Genomic DNA, 24,591 nt, shown 5'->3' on the forward strand with positions numbered 1-24,591 from the left:
CAGGATGAGCTAAACTTGCACTCAGAACGACACAGTCCAAACAAGCCCCAAAGAAAATTGAAACTCAAACGCACGAATGTTTACGAGAAGTACAATTATTATTTTGTAAGCTGGTTTACTCACGATGCAAATATACCACGTGGACCAAACTTACCTTGTGTTTAACAAGGACCATGTATATATCGTCAGATACTTAAGGAGAAACATATGTTCGTCATGCCTTCTGTCATTTATTTGACAAGATGTATATTTTTCTGGCACTTGCTAGTGTTTCAGAAAACTACATCATCAAATACATTTAGTCATTTATTCTTTTGATTGGAGTTTAACCTCGCATGTCACGGACAGGGATCATTATACCAGGGATTGGGAAGAGTGGAGAACAACCAACAAACTGTTCTCTGTCAAACCTCATGACTAAAGCAGCGGCTAAGTCAGCCAGAACTGGATTCTTGAATCTGGAATTGTACCAAGGTACCTTGGTCATTGGCCAAGGGCCGATAAACTTTCGGCCTGAGCAAAGATTTATGACGGACTGCAACTAGTTAAATCGATTATTTAATCTATTTTTCGTAACATACAGATGGTACTGGTAGAATCAAATACATTGACTAAACTGCAAAACAGTGTTTTGGCCATGTTTTTAGAAATGATTGCCCGTCGTAGGACTCGTACAACTTATTAATGGAAAAGCACGAGTAGCACAAATTATAAGTGTGAAAGCAGGAGTCGTGCAGCTCATCAAATGGAAAAGCAGGGGTCCCACAACTTATTAATGGAAAAACGGGAGTCGTACAGCACATCAATGGAAAAGTAAGAATCACACAACTTATCAGTGGAAAAATAGGTGTCGTACAACTTATGTGTGGAAAAGCAGGAGTCGCACAACTCATGCGTCTAAATGCAGGAGTATGAACTAGAAAACGACAGAAGAAGTCGTCCTCCATGTAAGTTTCTAGAGCATTGAAATTATCACGTCATCCTATGCTCCTTAACTTACCATCCACATTGAACCCATTGATTTTATTTATTATTTTTGTAGTAAATGAATCAGCCTCGTCTCAAAACACATATATCACTAAACATTGCTACCGAAATTGTGGTAGCGGCATTTTGTTACCAAGGTAACCTCTGAGGGAGCCGAAGATGGTCATGTAACCTAGACAAAATTCAACACCGCAAAAGCTGACAATCTTGTAACGTATTTACACAAGGGTTACCAAGGTGACAAAACGTTACCCCACATGTTACGAGATAGATGCAAAACAGCAATTCTGAAATATATTCATTGAAAAAAATGTTTAACATCTAAACGCATGATAAACATCACATTACAACAGATAATAAATGTGCTTAATTATTAATTGTAACATACTTGAACATGTTTATACAACAACTGAAAAAAGGACATATCATATACATTAAAACAGTTTAAAATAAGCAATAAACTCTTCCAATTCACCATATATATAATTTAGTATTTGTATACTAAATCCATGAAACAAACGCTTGTATTTCAAAGATATATACATCTTCAACATGTTAAACGTTAGCAGTTATTACAGTGTAGTGGAAATGAACCATAATTGCTTGAATTGCGCATGCCAAGCTATGGGAACAACCAGTTATCGGCCCGCTTAAATGAGAACTACATCGTAACCGAGGAGGAAGCCATGCCTGGTATGTCCAGGGAAGAGCATATAAACTCGCCCATATTAGAATGTCCGAAGTATAAAAAAGTGATATATTCTCAGTTTCTAAATTCACATTTATGGTCACTTAGGAGACATAAGCATAACTTGCAAGTGCCTGTAATTTTGTCGCCCCTTGGAGCCTGTTTCACGGTGCGCATGCAGCACTGCGAGCAAGCAAAATTTCCACCGCAATCGGTTTTGTGGGTATTACGTCGCCATGGCACATGTAGCTTTGTGAAACGCGTCCCTGAACGGATTTAGTTTTCGCTTATGACGCGACTTACGGGCGCCATAAAACAGATTTTGTGTACACATAAATACCTGCGTGAGATGTTTCTTTTTTAAATCTGGCCTCTGTTTTCTGCCACAGTCTCCCTCGGTATTTATATGTATGTGTTTATGCTTACTAGATATATCTATCTTAAAGTACTCTGGCTTTTCCACCCCAATAAACATAACAAACGTTACATTTCCTATTTAAAGTAAAAAAAATCACTAAATGAAGTACATGAAATACATATAGTACGTATCAGATGAAAGAACATTAAACACTATCCAGGAAAATAGTTGGTTTTGTGCTTTAACATTTTCCCAAAACATCAGATTCTGTGGTGGTCTAAGCTGTCCCAGATGGTATCAGTAAAGTCACATCCATATTTTTTGCTCGAAACTTCGCCGAATGCATTCATAGATATATATATCTATATATATATACATATATATCCTCAATTACAAATCTAGTAGTCTATGTTTGTTAAGAGGGAAAAATTTGGCGAATGTGACGTCACTGTTCCCAAAGAGGTCAGAAATGCCCACCATAGAATTCAAAGTTCAAAACCTATTTTACTGGGTTCAGAAAAATTTTAAAAATAATAAATCCAACTACTTTTGTGGAGTGTGTTTAATCGTCTTTCATCTGACATATACTTTCTGTACCTTTAGTTAAAAATAAAAACCACAGATTCCCATGCTGCTGTATTTCAGGAAGTTTTACGAGTACTGGAGGATGTGCTATGTTTTCACCTGGCTCTATTTCCAAGTTTATCCCTGCATAAAACAAAGAGTCGTCAAATAATAAAAATAGCCTTAATTACTGCACTGTGCAGTCTGTCATTCCACGTTTTCTGTTGAACCCAGCTATCACACTGTCGTCGCGGCTCTGTTTTTTTCTTTCTATGCTGTAAGTCATAATTATATTGGTTAAATAGTAAAGTGCCGTCAGCATGAAGAAGTAAATGGACGTCTTCTCGGTCTAGCCTGAACAATTGCTTAAAAATCCGGCGACACCAGTACAAAGATAAACCGAAAATTTTCATGTCTCGATGTAAGGCTTGAATACTTTCTTTCAGCTGTTATTAATTTCTTGTATAACTCAGTTGTGAAATGCGGCGCGCCTGTCGATTTGTATAACACTTACGCTAGTCTTGCATTACAATTCTTTTCAAATTATGTAAATGCACTAGATGACAAATGTATTGCCCCTAGAAACACTTCCCACACACTTGGCCTGTCACTTTTAAATCGACCAGAATAGAAGTATGACTAGCCAAACGTTACGACCATGACAGGTTTGCACACCTGATATATATTTACATTGACACACATAAGGCAAAGGTTTAAGTATATGATTTCTTGTTCATCAGAAAACTTGTCCATAAACTTAGAAAGTTTAGACCGAAGGCCTCTTTAGCCATTCGAATGACGAATTAATTATTGTTTTCTATAAACCTGATTTGTTCAACATATCAAGTAACAAAACATTTGCATGAGAGTATGTCAAAAAACAGATGTTTTTTCTTTCAAGATTTTACCTCTTAAAACAGAGATTTATGTCAGTCGTTTAAAATCTCAGTGTATGTACGTTGGTGGAAATGCACATTTTACATTTTATCTCATTTTGAAAGGAAATGACAAGTAACATTTTAGTTTGAAATGGTAAAACCGTAAAATAGAGATGTTGTTCTGCTGGGGTCCAGACACCTCTTGTGGTTAAATTTTCAAATGTTTTATGTCATCGACGGGGCACTGAGAGATTATATAGAGCATTACAACCTTGGTTTTAATCTCGTGGCTTTGGGCAGCAATTTAATTCAAGTGCCTGAACGCGGTCATCCGGAATAAGATGTACCCATCACGCCAATAAGTCTCTATAGTCCTGAGTTTATTGTGCGGATCCATGCGGATCGCGTTGCCTCAAGGCGATGGGGTACCGCAAGAATCCAGACTTGTACGAGTGTTCTCTCTGTTTCCACTTAATTTTACTGACGTTCATGTCATGGTAGGTAAACAAAATAATTACAGTTTTTGCACACTTGTATGATTGCGTTTTTATGTGCATTTTTACACCGAAGGTTTAATTATTTCTATACATATACGCCTCGGTTTTAAATATTATCTGTAGAAACCTGTCTCTTTTGCTTCACAACAAAAGCAGCCTAGTAGAAGAGGACTTCCAACAATAATTTAAGGTAAATATTATTCTTGAGGTAAAGCTTAAAACGGCATGACTGTCTCTGGTTATTAACAGACAAAGTATTTTAACATTCTAAACAAAGGTGTTTCAATATTTTTCTTCAAAGCGATTATTTAAAACAATACTAAGCTGTAATTTTTAAGCGCTTTATCACACATGTAGTAGGTTGAAATTTGGTACTTTTTTCATTTCGTTAAGTCACAAACTTAAAATTTTATTTTAAAAATGATTTTCGGGCCATTTTTACCAGAATTATCATTGTTGTTGTTTTCTAATTTGGAGAGATTTTAGGGTAAAATTTTCAGTCGATTGTTGTACATATTTAATTTTGAAATTATGTTTTGAAAATTTTAAGCGTAAATTTGAAATCAGTTTGAAGGTCTGTCATCAATGTCATTCCTGTCCTTAGTTACACTCAAAATATAGCCCTAAAATGCGGAAAGAGTCTTGGGAAATCTTAGATCACACTTCCAACCAAAAAATGATAAGAATATGTGGAGAAAACAGTGACACAACCCAAACTCATGCAATTTTATATTGGCATATTGTTTTTGAGGCCAGAGCACGGAAAGTGGACTGGTTGTTCCGGTGTCTGTATAATGTGGCTAGGTTTGGTGTCAAGTGGCCGCAGCATTTTGGTGGCAGGGATTGGCCCTGCCACAAGAAGATACAGTACATGTACACACACCTTTAGCAGTTCGCCAAAAAACCTAAAAAAACCGCTATGGTTCACTTTAATTTACGACACCTTGTTATTTACATGTACCAACATAAGGGAAACGTTTTTACATCAAGCTGCAGCAAAAACACCAAACGCTTGGTTCGAACCCGGGAACCCCATTGATCATATTTTAGTGCCATTCATTGTAGAAACAGGAATTTATTTTATCTTTATGAGTTGATTGATGCTCATGTCAGTTACTTCAGCTGCTATGTTTATCATTTGTGTTTGATGTTTCAATCAGGATGAAACGTGGTGACGCCATGTTGAGCGTGGGCGTCCTCTGGATGCTGGCGGCCGTGGCTCAGTCTAAGCAGCTGGTGGACAATCAAGAGCAGGTAACTCTGTCCACTTTATTACACCATATCGGCACTGTATTAAAGGTCTGTACACTGGTACAATTACGTCATTTTGTGCACAAATGTCTTAGTGTTTTACACAAAAAAGAAACGAAATGCTGCGGTGAATAAAACTATACACATGCACTCTAAGGTATGTGTGTAGGGTCTAAGGGCAAAGCTCCACACAATCTTGCTTTTACTTTTTAAGCGCATGGTTGGCTAAACATGTAATGAGAAAAGGTGTTTAGGTTGAAATATGGAGGACATTGAATATGTTGAGGGCACTCAATATTTTTTTTCTGAGAATCCTAAACATGTTTACCCCAAAACACATTAAGCTAAACATGTCTGATACCTATGCACAAAGCAAGTGCAATCCTCCACGCATTACCCGCTTACACTTTTTTAACATGTCATCATCTAAACATATATAAAAAAGGCGGTGCTTAACTTGTTCCACTGTGGAATTAATTGTCTTCATTCACACCAGTATTTGAGGAAGGTTTGTAAAAGTATGCAAATTTAATATAAAGCACTGAAATAATGGTGAAAATGGCATTACACCGTGGTAAACAAAACCAGTCTCTCACAAGTCGTACAACCATTCTACTTGAATTGTTCACCACTATTGTACATCAACCAATGCCAAATCACCGGGGCTGTGAGTTACTGTTTTCATATAATAACGCAATAATTAATGCAATAAGAAAATAAAAACTGACCAACAGATATAATAAATTGAACTTTTAATCATAAAAGTAATAAATTAATATTTCCATGGAACCATGTTACTATGGAAACAACGATAATAACGAGAGATACATATCTACTGTGTTCACCTCAACTGAAAACTTAAATTAATACAACTACATACAGTAAACATAATATAATAATTCATATGTATTTTGAGAACAATAACCTCAATGTGTGTCAGCCTGCAACTATAAAGGTTCCAAACAAATTTCAGAAACATAAAACTCATAGACATGGTCCAGGAAAACATTATATGCAGGTAATTAATTACTGAAACTGTAAGCCCTGTCCTGATATTACGATAATGGACTGTCTTTCTGTATGCCACCATTTACCACCTTCATGAATCCTACGTCACGTTTGCTTCGTCACAGCATAACCCTGCAGTTATGTGTAGTTCGACTTAGTTACAAGTGAGCCTTCACGAGGTCAGTCACTGGATTCTCTCAGGCTTAGCACATATCTTAAGTCACATGTCATGTTGTTCCTATAGAAATCCCAAGACGTGATCACTTAAGACGGATAATCTAACTGGCCACAGCACATTCTTTGCTCTAGCACTTCATTGGTTGAAACGTGTTACGTACATTTCAACTGAATCACAAATTACCAATGAAAGATGCCGGAGCCAACCCTGAATGGATGACGGAATATGACCTTAAAAACGTGCTAAAGAATAGTCAAAACAAGATATAAGTAATAAATTTTGTAATCAGTAAAATCATGCCATATTTGTGCCAAAGCAGTTACCACCATTAGCGGTTAACATGTTTCTGGTCACTATTGTTAGACGGAAGTATCAGATGTAACTCACTCGTAAAATACAGTAAAATTTTTTATTGTTGGTAAATATTTTACTTATTTAAAGAGTTATCCGGCATAGAATTCATTAGCTTGTATGATTACTGTACAGTATATGTACAAATAGCATCTCACGCAATTTACCATCATAAGTAAAAATTTTTTGTGTATAATATACATGGCGATAATGTCACCTTACTGTCTTTCAACTATAAAATACTCTTTTTAGACAAGCAGTGCAGTCAAAATGATATGCAAATGCACAATGGCTAAATAAGATGGCAGTCTGTTTTACCTGTACAACAGTCATTAATGGGTGAAATTTGTTTGACTTTTCCACATTATCTTCTTCGGGCATTCAACAACATCAGTTTATCTGAAATTTATTTAAAGAAAAACCGTACGATTCTCAGCATACATACAGTGCATACATAGCTCTTTTGCCATTCAGCTTTAAAGCTGTAACAGTTTTCTGCCACGTGACCAGAAAATGTGGGCAAATTCCGCTTTTTTGCAATTTGATTGCAATTTACGACAAATGCATACATCACAGGAAAAATGTATGACCAGACTGGTAAAAAAAGACATGAAATAAGGTCAGGTGACATGTTTAAAACTTTTCGAAACTTGACATCACTTCCGCAGTATCAGCTAAAACCTAATTTGAACACACACTGTATTTTTTTTTCTTTCCAAATAGCCCCAAGGAAATGGTTATTACGCGCTACATTTGTCTCCTTCCCTTCAGATATGTGAGTGAGTGCCTGGGGTTTAACGTCGTGCTTAACAATTTTTCAGTCATATGACGATGAAGGAATCCTTAGAGCTGAGATGATGTTAGGTCTTAAGACTGCGTCTCTTTAATTTAATTATTTATTTCTTTATCGAGGATTCTCTATACCCAGGGGCCACTTGGGAGTCTCCTCAAAAATGTATAAACTATTTACTTAAGGGAATGTACAACTTTTCCATGGTATTCTCCAGTTGATTAATGCGATATAATAGTATGATATGCGATTATGATACAGGAAATATGCAATATAGGTATAAGTCACTTTGGTAGATGGGTTTTGCAGTCATAATAAAGGATAGCTGTCTTTATCAGTGTCGAATCTATGGGAAGTTGATATGTTATTGTGATACTTTCGAAAATTTTTCAATTGTCGTCTAGGGTCAAGTCATTTGAACCAGTCAGTAATATAGATGTGATATATTTTGTACAGTGCTTATGAAAGACAGTGAGGCACACTAGGAAAGACAATATTTGTGAATGATTTAAGCATGTGCTCCCTTTGAACAGCAAATGCGGGACAATTTATTAAACAGTTTCGAGTATCGTCATTTTCAGAACCACACGCAGGGCATGAGTTGTGAGCAATTATGTTATAGTTAAATAAGCGAACGCGAAGAGCACTCAGCACACTGATTTCTGTCATGGGGTGAGATAGTTTTCAAATTTCTGTAAAGATGGTTCTCTTATGTCTATGGGAGTGGATTTCCAGTTCTTAGTAGTACTAAGAAAAAGAAAGAAAGGAAAAGACGTAAAGAAAGACGAGCTGAACATACATAGTCTACACTCAAATAGGGGCAAATTGTGTTTATTTCTTAAGTTGTGCGTATTGTCGTTTATTACTCTTTTAGGACAGAGTTGTTCAAGAAATATTGAATATTTTATCAAAAAGGAGCAACCTGTGTTGTTTTCGGAAGGAAGACAGACATTCCCAATTACGTTCGGTCGGTAGGGCTTTGTATGATGTGCGACGTATTCTAGGTCCTTTCTACGAGTTACACTTTGAAGACACCCCACCGCTATGCCGATCCATGTCTTTCCGTTCCACCATATATCCTTCTAAACTGATCTCATCGTTTAATATATTGTCACTTAACCACGTTTCAATCACACAGATTATACTGTATGCTTAATACAGTATTCATTTCGTCAAGTTTTGATACTGTCGAAATTCATCATTATTCACCGTATCTAAGCCTCTTTCGTTTACATGGCAGCATTTCATGTCATGTGTAAATTTTGGCCCAAGACGTTGATGAATATCTCCACAGCATAACATAAGGATCATTAGCAAAATGACAAGGATATGCTGATTACAAATAGCAGTTAAATAACTGACAAGAACACGAGCTCTTATTGCTGTGAGGGGGTTGGGGGGAGAATACATGCATCGCATATCAGTTTCGCAAGGAATAAGCTATCTTTATGCGACATATAGTTATACAAGATACTGATATAAGTCACACATAATAAATAATATACGATCAAGGAAGAAAGCACATTCTTTTTTTTTTTTTATATCTTCATTATTCTGACTGCACATCCTCTACCGATAAGTTTTCCATACTTCAAGAAGCAGGTGTTTTACAAGAGAGAAGCCACACATGGAAGAATAAACAATTAAAAATGCATAGGCACTACTGGGTTTTTGTTTCGCACTGATATGTACAAGTTATCAATTGTACTGTAATAGACAAATGCACGATTGGGAACACTTTTACACAGAGTACTTTTATGTACAGTTACATTGTGTGGGTAAGGTGATTTGGTTAGCATTTCGCTGAATGACAAGAAGTAAAAGGAAGGAGGAAGGTGGATTTGCCAGGTCAAATCAAGACTGAAGAGACTGGCAGATCATATACCATGTATACTTACAGAGACATGCTGGAATGCTTTCGACTTGTGTTCATAGACAACCGAGGTAGGAGGGGGGGGCTACACCAGAGAAGAGGCGTCGGAGAACGCCCAAAATGGTGTAGGATTTTGTGAGGTTAAGTAATTGGTTGAATTCAATACAGTAGGATCAACAAGACAGTGTGTTCTCCAGTCAGTTTAGGGCCCGGGTACACGGTCGACAAATTTGGAATCCAAGTGCACTGCACGAGATTCATAAAAATTAAGGCATGATTAAGTCTCTGTCATTTCTTACAGAGATATATCTATTTTCGTTTTATTGTCACTTTGAAACACTACATAAGAAAGGACTGTTATTCACGCTAAAATTCTCAACAGTGTACAAATTATTGGCAAAAAAATTTATGGTCAAATGACATTTTCACCAAATAGCCAGCTTTTACAATTGTCGATCAAGAAAGTCCTGATGAACATATCGAAGATGTGCAACTGCAGTTTAATTTTTGCACAAAATTCAACGTAACCCGCCAAGTCATAACATTAAAAGTTTTCAAAAGTTTAGGTATAACTTCAAGTCATTACCTAAAACGTACTCACGTTTCATAAATATCTGATTAGCTGTTTTCGCCATAACAAAATGCTCCAGAATTTTGGTGGGAATAATTACCATCATAACAGATAACAGATACAGATAGCCTAAATGGCTTGAACTCCTAAAACACGCTCACAACACGAAGAGGAAAGTTTCATTGTATTCATTTGTAGTTTGCTTAGAATCTTGCCTAGATCTCAAACCTTCCAATCAATGCATTGATATCCTTTGATTCTACTTAAACAATGATCATTTAGAATAACCTGATTTTCGCAAATGGGGGAACTGAGGTGACAGTTCATTCGGACAATAAAAATATTCTTCGTGAACCCATGCACTAAGAAATTCGATATTTTATGGTTTTACAGTTTAGAGCTAAACAGAAAAAAGGATTATGATACCAACACCAAGTGACTTGAAGATGACATTGCCGATCTATGAAATGATTTAATGAAGGAAGGAACGGCTTGAAGATTCCTTTAAATTTCAGAAAATCACATAAGTGGTTGTTTTCTGCATGAAATGTCTCTCGACATAGAACTACAGTTCGAGCCTGAGTTCGTTGCGTTTTCATTTCTTTGCAGGCCTCATTCGTAGTTGAGGATGACGTCATGAAGAAACCAGAAGAAAAGGTAAGAACATCAGAATTGATCAAATCAATTTGTGATGGATTGGTGACATCACACGTGAGATGTGAACAATAACGTCTTTAGTACAGGTAAAAGTGGCTAGCGCAGATATGAACAAATTTTGTAATGCAATTTTAATACAATTAAATATAATCTCGGCTCTTTCGAAGGAATGCTTGAAAAATACTTTAACGGCCACGGTCACTCTGCCCTCACGTGTTTGGCAACTCTATCAATCAACTTTTAATCTAGAATCTAGAAGCCATAACCCCAGGCACACTTTGCTAAAAGACAGAGAAGGGTCTAAGTGACGTCAGCGGAAACTGACGCGTTTTAAATTGATGACACAAGCAAACACACGACAGGGTATCACAGAAACAAACAGCACCCCCATGGGACCAAGTTCGTGTGACCGTTTGAGCCGAGTTGAGTCGGGTGGTAAGCGCTTTTATATGTGAAATAACGACGCTACTCAACTGAAGGTGTACTCAAGTCCTTACGCGCATGCAGTTCTATCTTAAAGTCCTGTAGCCATCACCGCCTAGAGCAAACTCCGTACAACAAGAGAGTCAATTTGAGTAGAGACGCTCTCGTGAATGTCGAACTTTAAAAGCTGATTAACAGCCCGGGGTCTACCAGCACTAATGAAGCTAGGGCAGGATCACACAAAAAATTGTGATTTATTTATTTGATTTGTGTTTCCTGTCGTACTCATGAACACTTCAGTTGTACGACGGCGGCCATCATTCTGGTGGGAGGAAATCGGACAGAGCGCGGGGGAAACCCACATCCGTCTGCAGGTTGCTGGAAGACCATCCGACGTAGGGCCGGAGAGGATGACATTTCACATGTACAGAGAAAGATGCTAGTAGATTCTAGGTTCAAAAAATTAAAGAAATTGTACTTCCATTGTCTAACATACATAAGTGTATAAATTAAGGTACCGCAAACGCTGGCACACCATGAAACAAATAGTTTAAGTATTTGTTTATTTGATTGGTATTTTACCCCGTACTCAAGAATATTTCACTTATACGACGACGGCCAGCATTATGATGGGAGTAAACCGGGCAGAGCCGCAGGCTGCTGACACACCTTCCCACGTAACGGCCGGACAGGAAGCCAGCATGAACTCACAGCGACTGCATCGGCTAGAGGCTCCTCGGGTCATTACGCTGCGTTAGCCCGCTAAACAACACTAAAGAAATGAATTGTGATTGCTATGGTTTTATCTTTAAAGAAGACACCTATTACGCTGTTACAAGCTGAAGCATGGGAGATAAGACCTATATGGGAAGCTATTTGCAGTTAGCACACTATTTAGTCAGAATGGTGGCACCTCTATTGACATCCATGTAATTTGGTAAAACATAGGGATGGTGCGATCTTTTGACACGACGCCATCAGTGCATTCAGAAACATTGGACTTTGTGCGAAATGAGAATAACTCCATTATTTATCTTAATAAACGAGGCGAAAATTCAACAAATATATGTAATGAATGCTGAATGTGATCTGTGACCACAGTGGGGAATTTTGCTTCAGGTGCACAAAGGGACACTCCATGGTGACCTTGGTTCTGGCGGTAGATAGCGATCATGTGGCACTTTGGATGATCTTCCACTATTATAATTATAATTATATAATTATGTATTATAATTCATACGACAGTATATTTGCTTTTGTGTAGGTAGAATTACCTGCTGGCGTCACTCACTGAGGCGCATCGGGCGGGTTGGAGGTCGGCAAGAGCAGTATTAAATCTACTGTTTTGGATGGATTGAACGTCATTATTACATTTCTCAGAAGCCTTCCCGGGAACACACTGTTTAAACAGGTTATAATCTTTATAATTAGGACCAGTCGCTAAATCTGGACATCAATCCTTTAAGTCCAACCAAAAGTATTTCTCGAAAAAACTACCTAGAACTTGAGTTCGTTGTTTTTTTATTTCATTGTAGCCCTCCATCATAATTGAGGATCAAATCATATTCAGGAAGAAGCGAGAAAAAAAGGTAAGAACGTAAGGATTTATCAATCAATCTAAACAACGCTCAAAATATTTAAATGGGCACTGCCATTTTGTTTTCATGTGTTTGGTAACACTTAAAATCATCATTTATTCTAGAATTTTAAAAAACTACATGATTCGCAATATTAGAGAAACCGGAAACACTACGTCATTCGGAAAACCGGAGATTTGGCTAAAAGGCAAAGGCAAAAGAGGGTCTGGGTGACGTTAGCAGGAACATATGCGTTGTTGAGTTATAAAACGACCAAACACAAGAGAGAACATTACACAAGCAAAGAAAAACAAGACAGGACATCACACAACCAAACACAAGACAGGACATTGCACAACCAAACATAGGACAGGACATAACACAACCAAACACAGGACAGGACATAACACAAGCAACCACAAGACATAAAGGCTCAGGACGATGAAACAAGCTATAGTGAGTAGTTGTGGAAACAGCGGATCATCCAGTAACACGATGACACAACCAGTGGTGAGCTGTAGTCGAAACAGCAACTCATTAACCAGAATAATGACACATCCACTAGGGAGACGACAGAACTTCATAGAACTTCAAACAAGCATACACAAGAAAGGTAACAAGGTGGCATAAGCACTAGTGACCCGTTGAAAAAAACGACTCATCCACCAGGACGATAACACAAGCAATAGTGAGCTGTTGACAAAACGCGGGCTCGTCCACCAGAACAATGGCACAAGCAACAGTGAGTTGCTGACTCATCCACCAGGACGGTGAAAAAAGCAGTAGTGCTGTTGACGAAACGCGGGGTCGTCCACCAGTACAATGACACAAACAATAATGAGCTGTTGACGAAATACCGTTGCACAACCTATTGTTAAATGTTGATATGTTACACTGTATTTTTATCTGCAAACCGTGCCACCACTAAATATATCTGGTGACAGTGTTGCAATGTCGTTGTCAAGTTTATAGCAATTCCACGTCTTTGTCATTTACAGGCCCCGATCATTGTTGAAGACATGGTTATGAAGAAGAGAAGAGGCGCTGAGGTAGTGTTGACATCCTTCCCAGATGAACGTTTAGTAAATAAATTATAAAACTAAGACAACCTGGTAAAGAGTAATAGAGAAAAGGAAATGAGTGTACTCAGGGAGACAAACCAGATATTCCAGAATTTACACGACGGGACATCATACAAGCAAACACAAAACAGGACATGACACAAGCAAACGCAAGGTAAGACATGACACAAGCAAACCAAAGATGGAAAATCACACAAATAAACACCAGCTGCATGGAACCAAGTCCGCACGACCAGCTGACGACACGACTGAGCAGACGTTGCCTTTTAGTCCTGTGGCCACCTCCGACTGGACCTAACTCCTTACGACTAGATAGTCATTTTGAGTAGAGACGCTCTGGTGAATGTCGAACTTTGAAAGCTGGTTAACAGCCTAGGGTCTACCAGTCGTACTCATGAACACTTCAGTTGTACGACGTCGACCATCATTCTGTTGGGAGGAAATCGGGTAGAGCGCGGGGAAGGGATGCTGGAAGGCCATCCCACGTAGGGCCGGAGAGGAGGACAATTCACACATCCCACTAGGACTAATAAAGCGGAGAAAGAATAACAACAAAGTGTGATTTATTTATTTGATTGGAGTTTCACGCCGTTGTCATAAATACTTCACTTGTACCACGGCGGCCAGCATTATGGCGGAAGGAAACCATGAGGAAACCGTGCAAAACATCAAACACGCAACCACAAGACAGGACATCATACAAGCAAACACAAGCCAGGACATCACACAACCAAACACAGGACAGGACATCACACAACCAAACACAGGACAGGACATCACACAACATAACACAAGACCGGACATCACACGATATAACACAAGATATGAGATAACAAGGCAAAACACAGGACAGGACATAACACAAGCAACCATAAGACAGGTCATCACACAAGTAGCCACAAGACAGGACAAGGCACAACATAACACAAGACCGGACATCACACAATATAACACAAGATATGAGACCACAAGGCAAAACACAGGACAAGACATCACACAACCAGGCACAGGACAGGTCATCACACAAACAGCCACAAGACAGGACATCACACAACATATCACAGGACAGAACATCACACATGCAATGACAAGGCCGGTCATCAAACAACTAAGCATAGGACAGTAATTCACACAAGCAAACATAAGACAGGACATCACGCAACATAACATAATCCAGAACAGACCACAAGGAAACACAAGATAGGACATCAGAAAAACAAACTGAAGACAGGGCATCACACCAGTAAACACAAGACAGGACATCACACAAACAAAAACAATAGAGGATATCAAACAGCCAAACACAAGGCGGAACGTCACAAAAGCAATCATAAGGCAAGACATCACATAAAGAAACACAGGACAGAACATGACATAAGGAAACCCACAACAGAACCTGACACAAGCAAACACCAGACAGGACATGGCACAAGGGCACACAAGACAGGACATGACATAATCAAAACACAAGACGGGACATTGCACAAGGAAACACAAGATAGAAAGTAACACACGGAAACACAGTAGAGAACACCACACTAGTGAGTTAACGAAACAACGACCATCCGCAGCACATGTTCTAATGGATTTTAGGTTCAAACAGAAAAAAAAATAGAAAGAAAATCGATTAATTTCACGTCTTTGTCATTTCAGATCCCGATCATTGTTGAAGACGTCGTTATGAAGAAGAAAGAGACGCTGATGTGAGTCGACATCCTTCCCAGACGAACACTTAGGAAACAAATTATATTTTATATATGTTACAGACTAGCAGAGAATAAGAAATGACTGTACTCAGGGAGACAAAGTAGATATTCCAGATTCCATCACTTTCATCATAAGCACATAAAAAGTTTACGTATATTTCAGGTTTAAAAAAATGCATGAAGTAGGGAAATCGTTCTTCCATTGTCACATACATACAAGTATGTCAATCTGGTCACCGTAATAGCTGACACACCACTGAATAAAGGAAATGTGAGGGGTATAGTTTTATGTTTAAAGTACACATATTCCCCTGGTAAAAGCTAAAGTATGAGGGATAAAATCTGTATACGAAGCTATTTATTTCTTTGCTGTTAGCACCACCATTTCCTTAGAAATATGGCATCTCTATTGAGGTACATGTAATTTTACAAAGCATAGAGATGGTGCGACCTTTTGACATAAACGCTACCAATGTGTACAGTTAGGAAACGAGTAGAACCACATTATTTATCTTGATAAACGTTATGAAAAACTTCACAAATATATGTAATGAATACTGAATATGACGTATGACCACAGTGGAAAATTTTGCTTCGGGTGCACAAAGGGACACTCCATGGTGACCTTGGTGCTGGCGGTAGATAAGCGGTCATGTCGCACATGTGGTCAGAAAAAAAAAACAGAAAGGAAACTGAGTAATTCCACGCCTTTGTCATTTAAGTTCCCGATCATTGTTGAAGACGTCATTATGAAGAAGAAAAGAGACGCTGGTGTGAGTTGACATCCTTTCCAGATGAACGTTTAGCAAACAAATTATATTAACAAGATAACCTGTGAAAGACTAACAGTGAATAAGAAATGAGTGGACTTAGTTAGACAAAGTAGATATTCCAGACTCCATATCTTTATATCACATGCACATAAAAACTTCTAGTACATTTTAGGGTTGAAAAAGGCATGAATTCGGGAATTCGTTATTCCATTGTTACAATACGTGACAATTATATCAATCTCGTCACCGTAAAAGCTGGCACACCATTGAATAAATGAAATGTGAGGGGTATAATTTTATATTTAAAGTACACATATTCCCCTGGTAGAAGCGAAAGCATGAGAGATAAAGTCTTTATAGGAAGCTATTTATATTATTACAGTTAGCCCACCATTTCGTTAAAATGGTGGCACCTTTATTGAGGTATATGTAATCTGACAAAGCAATGAGAGGGTGCGATCTTTTGACATGACGCCATCAATGCATACAGTTACGAAACAAGTAGAACTGTATTACACATGTGTGTACACCCCAGTGCTAAAAGTACAAAACACTTACCCTTAGTGTAAAATGAAGGCTAAATGTAAGAAATTTAAGCAGCGCACAATACATATTAGTTATCCGGTGAATGATGGAAGTTTTTCGACATTATACTCTCCTGCATGTAATTTGAGAATTTAGACAGTACAAGAGACTTGTGTTAACATCTTTTAGCGGCAGAAGTATCGCGAAGCCAATAAAGTAAAGCTGTTTTTTGCTGAGACGACCCTTTTGGCCTTTACATGCGCCTATTGGACCTCTAAAAAGTTTTTCCTGCTTGAGGCGTTCTTCTCAAACTGCATGGAATACGTGTATGCGGCACTGATTAGTTCTAAAGTTCTAATGTTTTTTTCTTTACATACAGAAACCGATTGTTGTTGAAGAGGATATAATGTACGAGACCAAAAATGAAGCTGAGGTGAAATAAACCACATTGTTGGAGAAACATGTCTATGCATGGCACTGTACTGGTGAAATTTACTGATCATTTACAAACTCTTAACTCAAAGATGAAGTTTAGCCTGAATTTCTGTCTGTTACAAGTGCGACATGGGGATATATCAATATACAATAAAAAGACAAGGTCAGATTAGAATAAGTGAGATAAACTGCGTTGTTGGGGAAACATTTCTTTACATGGCACTGTATTGGTAAATCCAACGAATTATTTACAAACGCTTAACGTAAATATAAAGTTCAACCAGTATTTCTGTCTGTCACAGGTACCAGAAGACTAAATATCAGTAAACAATGAAAATACGCAGTCAAATTAGGGGTTTCTGGATTTCAAATATCAGCAAAATGAATTTTGGCAGAGCATTATCGTCTGCAGATTGAGCATAATTTATTTAAATTCGACAAACAGACACCTGAACTATGACCTAACCAATAGTGAGTCGTTGACGAAACTTGCAGCTCATCTACCAGAGCTATGACCTAACCAATAGTGAGTTGTTTACGAAACTTGCGGCTCATCTACCAGAGCTATGGCCTAACTAATAGTGAGCTGTTTACGAAACTAGCAGCTCATCCACCAGAACTATGGCCTAAAAATAGTGAGTTGTTGACGAAACTTGCGGCTCATCCACCAGAACTATGGCCTAACCAATAGTGAGTTGTTTACGAAACTAGCGGCTCATCTACCAGAGCTATGACCTAACCAATAATGAGTTGTTGATGAAACACCGGCTCATCTACCAGAGCTATGACCTAACCAATAGTGAGTTGTTGACGAAACTTGCAGCTCATCTACCAGAGCTATAACTTAACCAATAGTGAGTTGTTGACGAAACTTGGAGCTCATCTACCAGAGCTATGACCTAACCAATAGTGAGTTGTTTACGAAACTAGCAGCTCATCTACCAGAGCTATGACCTAACCAATAGTGAGTTGTTTACGAAACTAGCAGCTCATCCACCAGAACTATGGCCTAACCAATAGTAAGTTGTTGACGAAACTAGCAGCTCATCCACCAGAGCTATGACCTAACCAATAGTGAGTTGTTGACGAAACTTGCAGCTCATCCACCAGAACTATGACCTAACCAATAGTGAGTTGTTGACGAAACTTGCGGCTGATCTACCAGAGCTATGACCTAACCAATAGTGAGTTGTTGACGAAACTTGCGGCTCATCTACCAGAGCTATGACCTAACCAATAGTGAGTTGTTGACGAAACTTGTGGCTCATCTACCAGAGCTATGACCTAACCAATTGTGAGTTGTTGACGAAACTTGCGGCTCATCCACCAGAACTATGGCCTAACCAATAGTGAGTTGTTTACGAAACTAGCGGCTCATCTACCAGAACTATGGCCTAACCAATTGTGAGTTGTTGACGAAACTTGCGGCTCATCCACCAGAACTATGGCCTAACCAATAGTGAGTTGTTTACGAAACTAGCAGCTCATCCACCAGAACTATGACCTAACCAATAGTGAGTTGTTTACGAAACTAGCGGCTCATCCACCAGAACTATGGCCTAACCAATAGTAAGTTGTTTACGAAACTAGCAGCTCATCCACCAGAACTATGACCTAACCAATAGTGAGTTGTTTAAGAAACTAGCAGCTCATCCACCAGAACTATGGCCTAACCAGTAGTGAGTTGTTGACAAAACACCGGCTCATCCACCAGGACGATGACACAAATAATATTGAAGTGTTGACGTATGACGTATACTGTGTATGCACGTGCGTAAAAAGGGGCATGGTAAATGTATGTAGTGATGGTATTGCAATGTTGTTGTCAATTTTAAATTAATTCCACGTCTTTGTTATCAACAGGCCCCGATCGTTGTTGAAGACGTCTTGATGAAGAAGAAAAGAGACGCTGAGGTGAGTTGACAGCCTTTCCAGATGAACGCTAAAGAAAGAAATTAAAAAAAATTTTAACAGCGGCTCATCTGCCAGGACGATGACTCAAACAATAGTGAGCTGTTGGCGAAACAGCGACTCATCCACCGGGATGGTGACACAAGCAATAGTGAGCTGTTAACGAAACACCCGCTCATCCACCAGGACGATGACACAAATAATAGTGACTTGTTGATGAAACAGCGACTCATCCGCCAGAACTATGACTCAAACAATAGTGAGTTGTAGGCGAAAGATCTACTCATCCACCAGGACGGTGACACAAGCAATAGTGAGCTGTTGACGAAACATCGGCTAATCCACCAGGACGATGACACAAGCAATACTGAATTGTAGCCAAAACAGCGACTCATCCACCAGAACGGTGACGCCACCAAAAATGAGCTGTTGACGAAACACCGGCTCATCCTACAGGAGCGTTACACAACCAATAAACAGATATTGACGTGTAACACTGTAGATATATCCGCAAACCGTGCCACAGTTAAATATATCTAGTGACGGTGTTACAATGTTGCTGTCAATTTTAGAGTAATTCAGCGTCTCTGTCTCCGATTGAAGTTGAAGATGTCATTATGAAGAAGAGAAGAGGTAGAGTTGACATCCTTCCCTGATGAACGTTTAGTAAAAAAATGTATAGAAAGAAGATAACCTGGTAAAGACTAATGCAGTCTAAGAAATGAGTGCACTCAGGGAGACAAAGTACATATTCCAGTCCTCATGGGACACCGACTCAGCAAACACAAGACATAACACAAACAGACACAGGACGGGATATCACATAGGCAAACACAGGACAGGACATTACACAAGCAAACGCAAGAGCGGACGTCACACAAAAACACAGGAGAGGACATCACACACAGAAAAAAACAGGGCATGACATCGAACAAGGAAACATAAGACAGGATATAACACAAGCAAAAACCGGACTGAGCATCACACAGGCTGGGTATAGCACAAGAAAAAAAGACTGGACAGGACATGATACAAGCAAACATAGGACATCACAGAAGCAACCACAAGACAAAATGTCACAGAAGGAGGCACAGGACATGACAAAAACAAAAACAATTTAGGAGATCACACACGGAAACGCAAGGTTGACGAAACATCCACTCATCCGCCAGAACGAGGACACAAGCGATAATTACTTGTTGACGTATGCGAATTAAACACATGATGACGTGTAACACTATGTATCCACGTCCGTAAACCAGTGCTAAATATATCCAGTGAAGATGTTGGAATGTTATTGTCAAGTTTAGGGTAATCCTGCGCCTTTGTCATTTACAGGCTCAGATTGTAGTTGTTGAAGACGTCACTATAAAGAAGAGAAGAAACGCGGAGGTACAGCTGACATCCTTCCCAAGTGAAAGTTTAGTAAACAAAGCAAAAAAAAAAACAACAAGATTACCTGGTAAAGAATGATACAGTCTAAGAAATGAGTACCCAGGGAGACAAAGCAGATATTCCAGACTTCATACGACAGAACATCATACAAGCAACACAAGACACAATCAAACACAAGGTAGGACAAGACACAAACACACCAAAGAAAGGAAATCATACAAGTAAACACCAGATACATGGGAGCAAAGCCCTTGCGACCAGCAGAGTCCACTTGCGTCGCGTCTTAAGCTCTCGTATATGTAAAATAACGACACGACTCAACTTAAGTTGTACTCCAGTCGTTACGTGTAAGCGTATGCCGTGTCATCTTAACGCCCTGCGCCATCACGTACGGCCAGAGAGGAAGCCAATATGAGCTGGGCTTATGTTCACTGGGACCACATTTGTACAACCCTGTGTATCCACCTCCGCATACCGTGCCAGTACTAAACATACCTAGTGATGGTGCTACAATGTTGTTGTCAGTTTTATGGTAATTCGGCGTTTTTGTCATTTACAGGCCCAGGTCGTCATGGAAGACATCATTTTGAGGAAGAAAAGAGAAGCTGAGGTAGAGTTGACATCCTTCTGAAATGAACGATTATCAAACAAATACTGAAAAAAAATAACCTGGTGACGAGAAATTGAGAATAAGAAATGAGTGTACTAAGGGAGATTCAAGACTCATCTGTACATTTCACAAGTAGGCGTACATAGAATGTTGTAGTAGATTTCAGGTTAAAAGTTAAGGAAATTGTACTTCCATTATTACATACAGTACCTGTACAGGTTAAAAGCCTAAACCAGGAAGGACATTAGCGCGTTCCTAGAGGCCTTGTAGACAGTTTGTAGAGCGCCTGTAGAGAGCTCCGGTACACAGACAGTCACCTGCAGAGTCAGTGATACGACCACTCTGACTGATCACACACACGTGGTTAAGCACTGTTGTGTCCACGCGCTGACTGTGGAAAGTTGACGGTGGAAAATCTAGTTCTTTGTAAGATTGATTTTAAAGATTTTTAAACGGTTAACACGTTACGTGAAAGTGAAGTAAAATATCTGATGTTTTTGATTTTGATCGCAAAGTTGTAATTTTCTTTTAAGTAGTGATTTACGAGTGAGAAAATGAGGGATTTGTAATGGATCACCGCGACTGCTAAAGCTAGCTTATTCTTCATCTCCCATAGAAAAAGTGAACAAATATACTCCATTTCTTCCATAGATGGTTTCTTTATTGTGGAAGTAATCTGCCATTGAAAAATCATCTGCCACTTATTAAGCTAGAAATCCAAGACTGACAAGATTGAAGAACAATAGGAACGTGGTGTGGCATTTGAAGTAAATAACACTCACATTTGATTAACTAATACACATTGTATGGTTTTGAAAATCTTAAAGAAGAAGAAGAAATTAATGTTTCAAAACTGCTGATGCTTGTTTCGCTGTTTCTATGTAAATCCCTATTCTGTTTGGCGCGCCGGCTGGCAATTCGGTTAGCAGGTCTGTGGACAATCATTGATGTAGGTTAATCTTGAAAATTTCGTACACACACCAGTCAAATTTGAAAAAAAAGAAAACCACCAGCCACTTTGGGTTACATGTTGAATGCATCGATAGCTTTGCCTATGCCTACGTGTCCGTTAACCGCAAGTAGGCCACAGATCCTCATGAATTTTCCATAAGCGACAATGTTAACATTTAGCACTGTAACTCAGCCCCAAACATTCCGTTGCCAATAAGCTTTGGTGCATACCTGGCCAAGCCTGTGAGAAAGAAGCCATAAAAATCTTGTCATAGGTTAACACTCATTAACACTCATACCTGCCCAAAGTTTAGACAATTTCCATCATTTTGATACCAAGCATGCATCTCTACACCAAAAACGGCAGACTGGCAGCAAAAAAGGACTTTACAGCCTTCACACAGAATTCCATTCGAAAAACGGTAATTGTGATGGGGGTCTGTGTCCTGTCTGTCTACATTGAAAGGTCTGCAGCTCGGTGATGGCCGATTCTGTCCTGAACTTACGTGTTTTGAGTTGTTTTCTTTTAGTTCTTTCGATATGAGGCTTACTCGACCCTTGCAGAAATATAAATGCATGATGTTAAAGGATGTCACCTTCATACAAATGCGACATATAATAAGACATGGACGTGAAGGATAGCGTAAAGGCATGGTAACACGAGACTGCTGTCTGCCTTTGTTGGGGCGATGCCCGAGCCTGGAGGTGCGCGGTACACCAATAGAGGACTTCGATCACATATTTACGCCCTCAGTTAGGTTGATGCACTGATTTTGTTGTGCTCAGGTAGGTTTTACATTACATGATAAATTTTTCGCCTTCCCAGCTGGTATATTTTCACATAACTGAATATGCTATTACTGCACCTTTGTTACACGGAGCTATATTCATACCTTCCGACGATAATCCTGCGTGTCTCTGCAGGTCTCTGACACAGTTCAGTAGAGGGTTTGTCACACGTCAGTTGAGCGTTTAATCAGTATCTCGTAGCGCAATACAAGCGGTAAACATCTGACTTTTAGCCTGAGCTGTACTGTACATAGCAAGTATATAAATCAGGGTAAAGCTGCCAGACCAATAAACCAGTGAAATGTGAGAGGTATTGTTTTATCTTTAAAGTACACCTATTCCGCTGTTACAAAGTATACCATGAGATATAAAGTCTAAACAGGGAGGTATTGCTTTCATTGCAGTTAGCACACCATTTCTTTCGAATGCTGGCACCTCTATTGAGGTACATGTAGTCTGACAAAGCCTAGGGATGGTGCGATCTTTCAACATGACGCCATCATTGCATACAGTAACTAAAGGAGTACAACTGCATTATTTATCATAGTTAACTTTGTGAAAATAAAACAAGTATGTGTAATGATTGTTGAATGTTACGATGACCACAGTGGGGGATTTTCCTTCAGATGAACAAAGGGAAACTCAGTGTTGACCTAGTTGCGGGCGATAGATAGCGGTCATGTGGTCACTCGGTTGACCGTCCACTATGGGTTCAAACTGATACGGCAATATATTTGCTTCTGTGTAACTAGAATCACCGGCTGACGTCATCAGCTGAGCCTTTTCGGGCGGTCTGTTGGAGGTCGACCAGGGCAGTAAATCAATCTATTGCTTTTGGTGGATTGTAAGTCATTATTACGTTTCTCAATAGCCCTGCCGGTAACGTACTGTTTAAAAAGGTTATAACATTAATAATCAAGAGCAGTATCTAAATCTGGACACTCTTCCTGTAATTCTTAGCAGGAGTCGTTCTCAAAAGCAATACCTAAAACTTGAGTTCTAGTGCTTGTTTGTTGGTTTGCAGCCCTCCGTCATAATTGAGGATCAACTCTTGTTTAAGAAGAAGCCAGAAGAAAAGGTGAGAAAAGATGCAGATATGAGCATTCTATACATTTGCGAACACATTTTATAATGCAATTTAAATATAATTAAATAAAAAGGTAAACATAAACATAGCATGAGACATGACAGGACACAAGCAAAGATAAGACATGACATCACACAAGCAGACACAAGACATGACATCACACAAGCAGACACAAGACATGACATCACACAAGCAAGCACAAGACATGACATCACACAAGCAAACACAAGACATGACATCACACAAGCAAACACAAGATATGACATCACACAAGCAAACATAAGACAGGATATCAGACAAGCAAACATAAGACATGACATCACACAAGCAAACACAAGACATGACATCACACAAGCAAACATAAGACATGCCATCACACAAGCAAACACGAGACATGACATCACACAAGCAAACATAAGACATGACATCACACAAACAAACATAAGACATGACATCACACAAGCAAACACAAGACATGACATCACACAAGCAAACATAAAACAGGAAATCGCACAACCAAACATAAGACATGACATCGCACAAGCAAACACAAGACATGACAACACACAAGCAAACATAAAACAGGAAATCGCACAACCAAACATAAGACATGACATCACACAAGCAGACACAAGACAGGACATCACAAAAGCTAACAGTGGTTAATCCACCAGGC

General features: G+C 39.0%; 1 protein-coding gene across 1 annotated transcript in view; it reads left to right on the plus strand.

Moving 5' to 3' along the window:
• The first annotated feature begins 3,895 nt into the window (after positions 1-3,895).
• The window catches only part of LOC135480963 (uncharacterized), a 90,625-nt gene continuing 69,929 nt past the window's right edge, over positions 3,896-24,591 (plus strand). The window contains exons 1-12 of the mRNA XM_064760894.1: positions 3,896-3,972; positions 5,133-5,226; positions 10,604-10,651; positions 12,610-12,663; positions 13,650-13,733; positions 15,387-15,436; positions 16,020-16,212; positions 17,117-17,170; positions 19,036-19,086; positions 20,422-20,475; positions 21,038-21,088; positions 23,853-23,906. Coding sequence (XP_064616964.1) covers positions 3,896-3,972; positions 5,133-5,226; positions 10,604-10,651; positions 12,610-12,663; positions 13,650-13,733; positions 15,387-15,436; positions 16,020-16,212; positions 17,117-17,170; positions 19,036-19,086; positions 20,422-20,475; positions 21,038-21,088; positions 23,853-23,906 — 864 coding nt within the window. The remainder of the gene's footprint in view (positions 3,973-5,132; positions 5,227-10,603; positions 10,652-12,609; positions 12,664-13,649; positions 13,734-15,386; positions 15,437-16,019; positions 16,213-17,116; positions 17,171-19,035; positions 19,087-20,421; positions 20,476-21,037; positions 21,089-23,852; positions 23,907-24,591) is intronic.

The sequence above is a fragment of the Liolophura sinensis genome, chromosome 13, assembly GCF_032854445.1.
Source record: "Liolophura sinensis isolate JHLJ2023 chromosome 13, CUHK_Ljap_v2, whole genome shotgun sequence".
Taxonomy (NCBI): domain Eukaryota; kingdom Metazoa; phylum Mollusca; class Polyplacophora; order Chitonida; family Chitonidae; genus Liolophura; species Liolophura sinensis.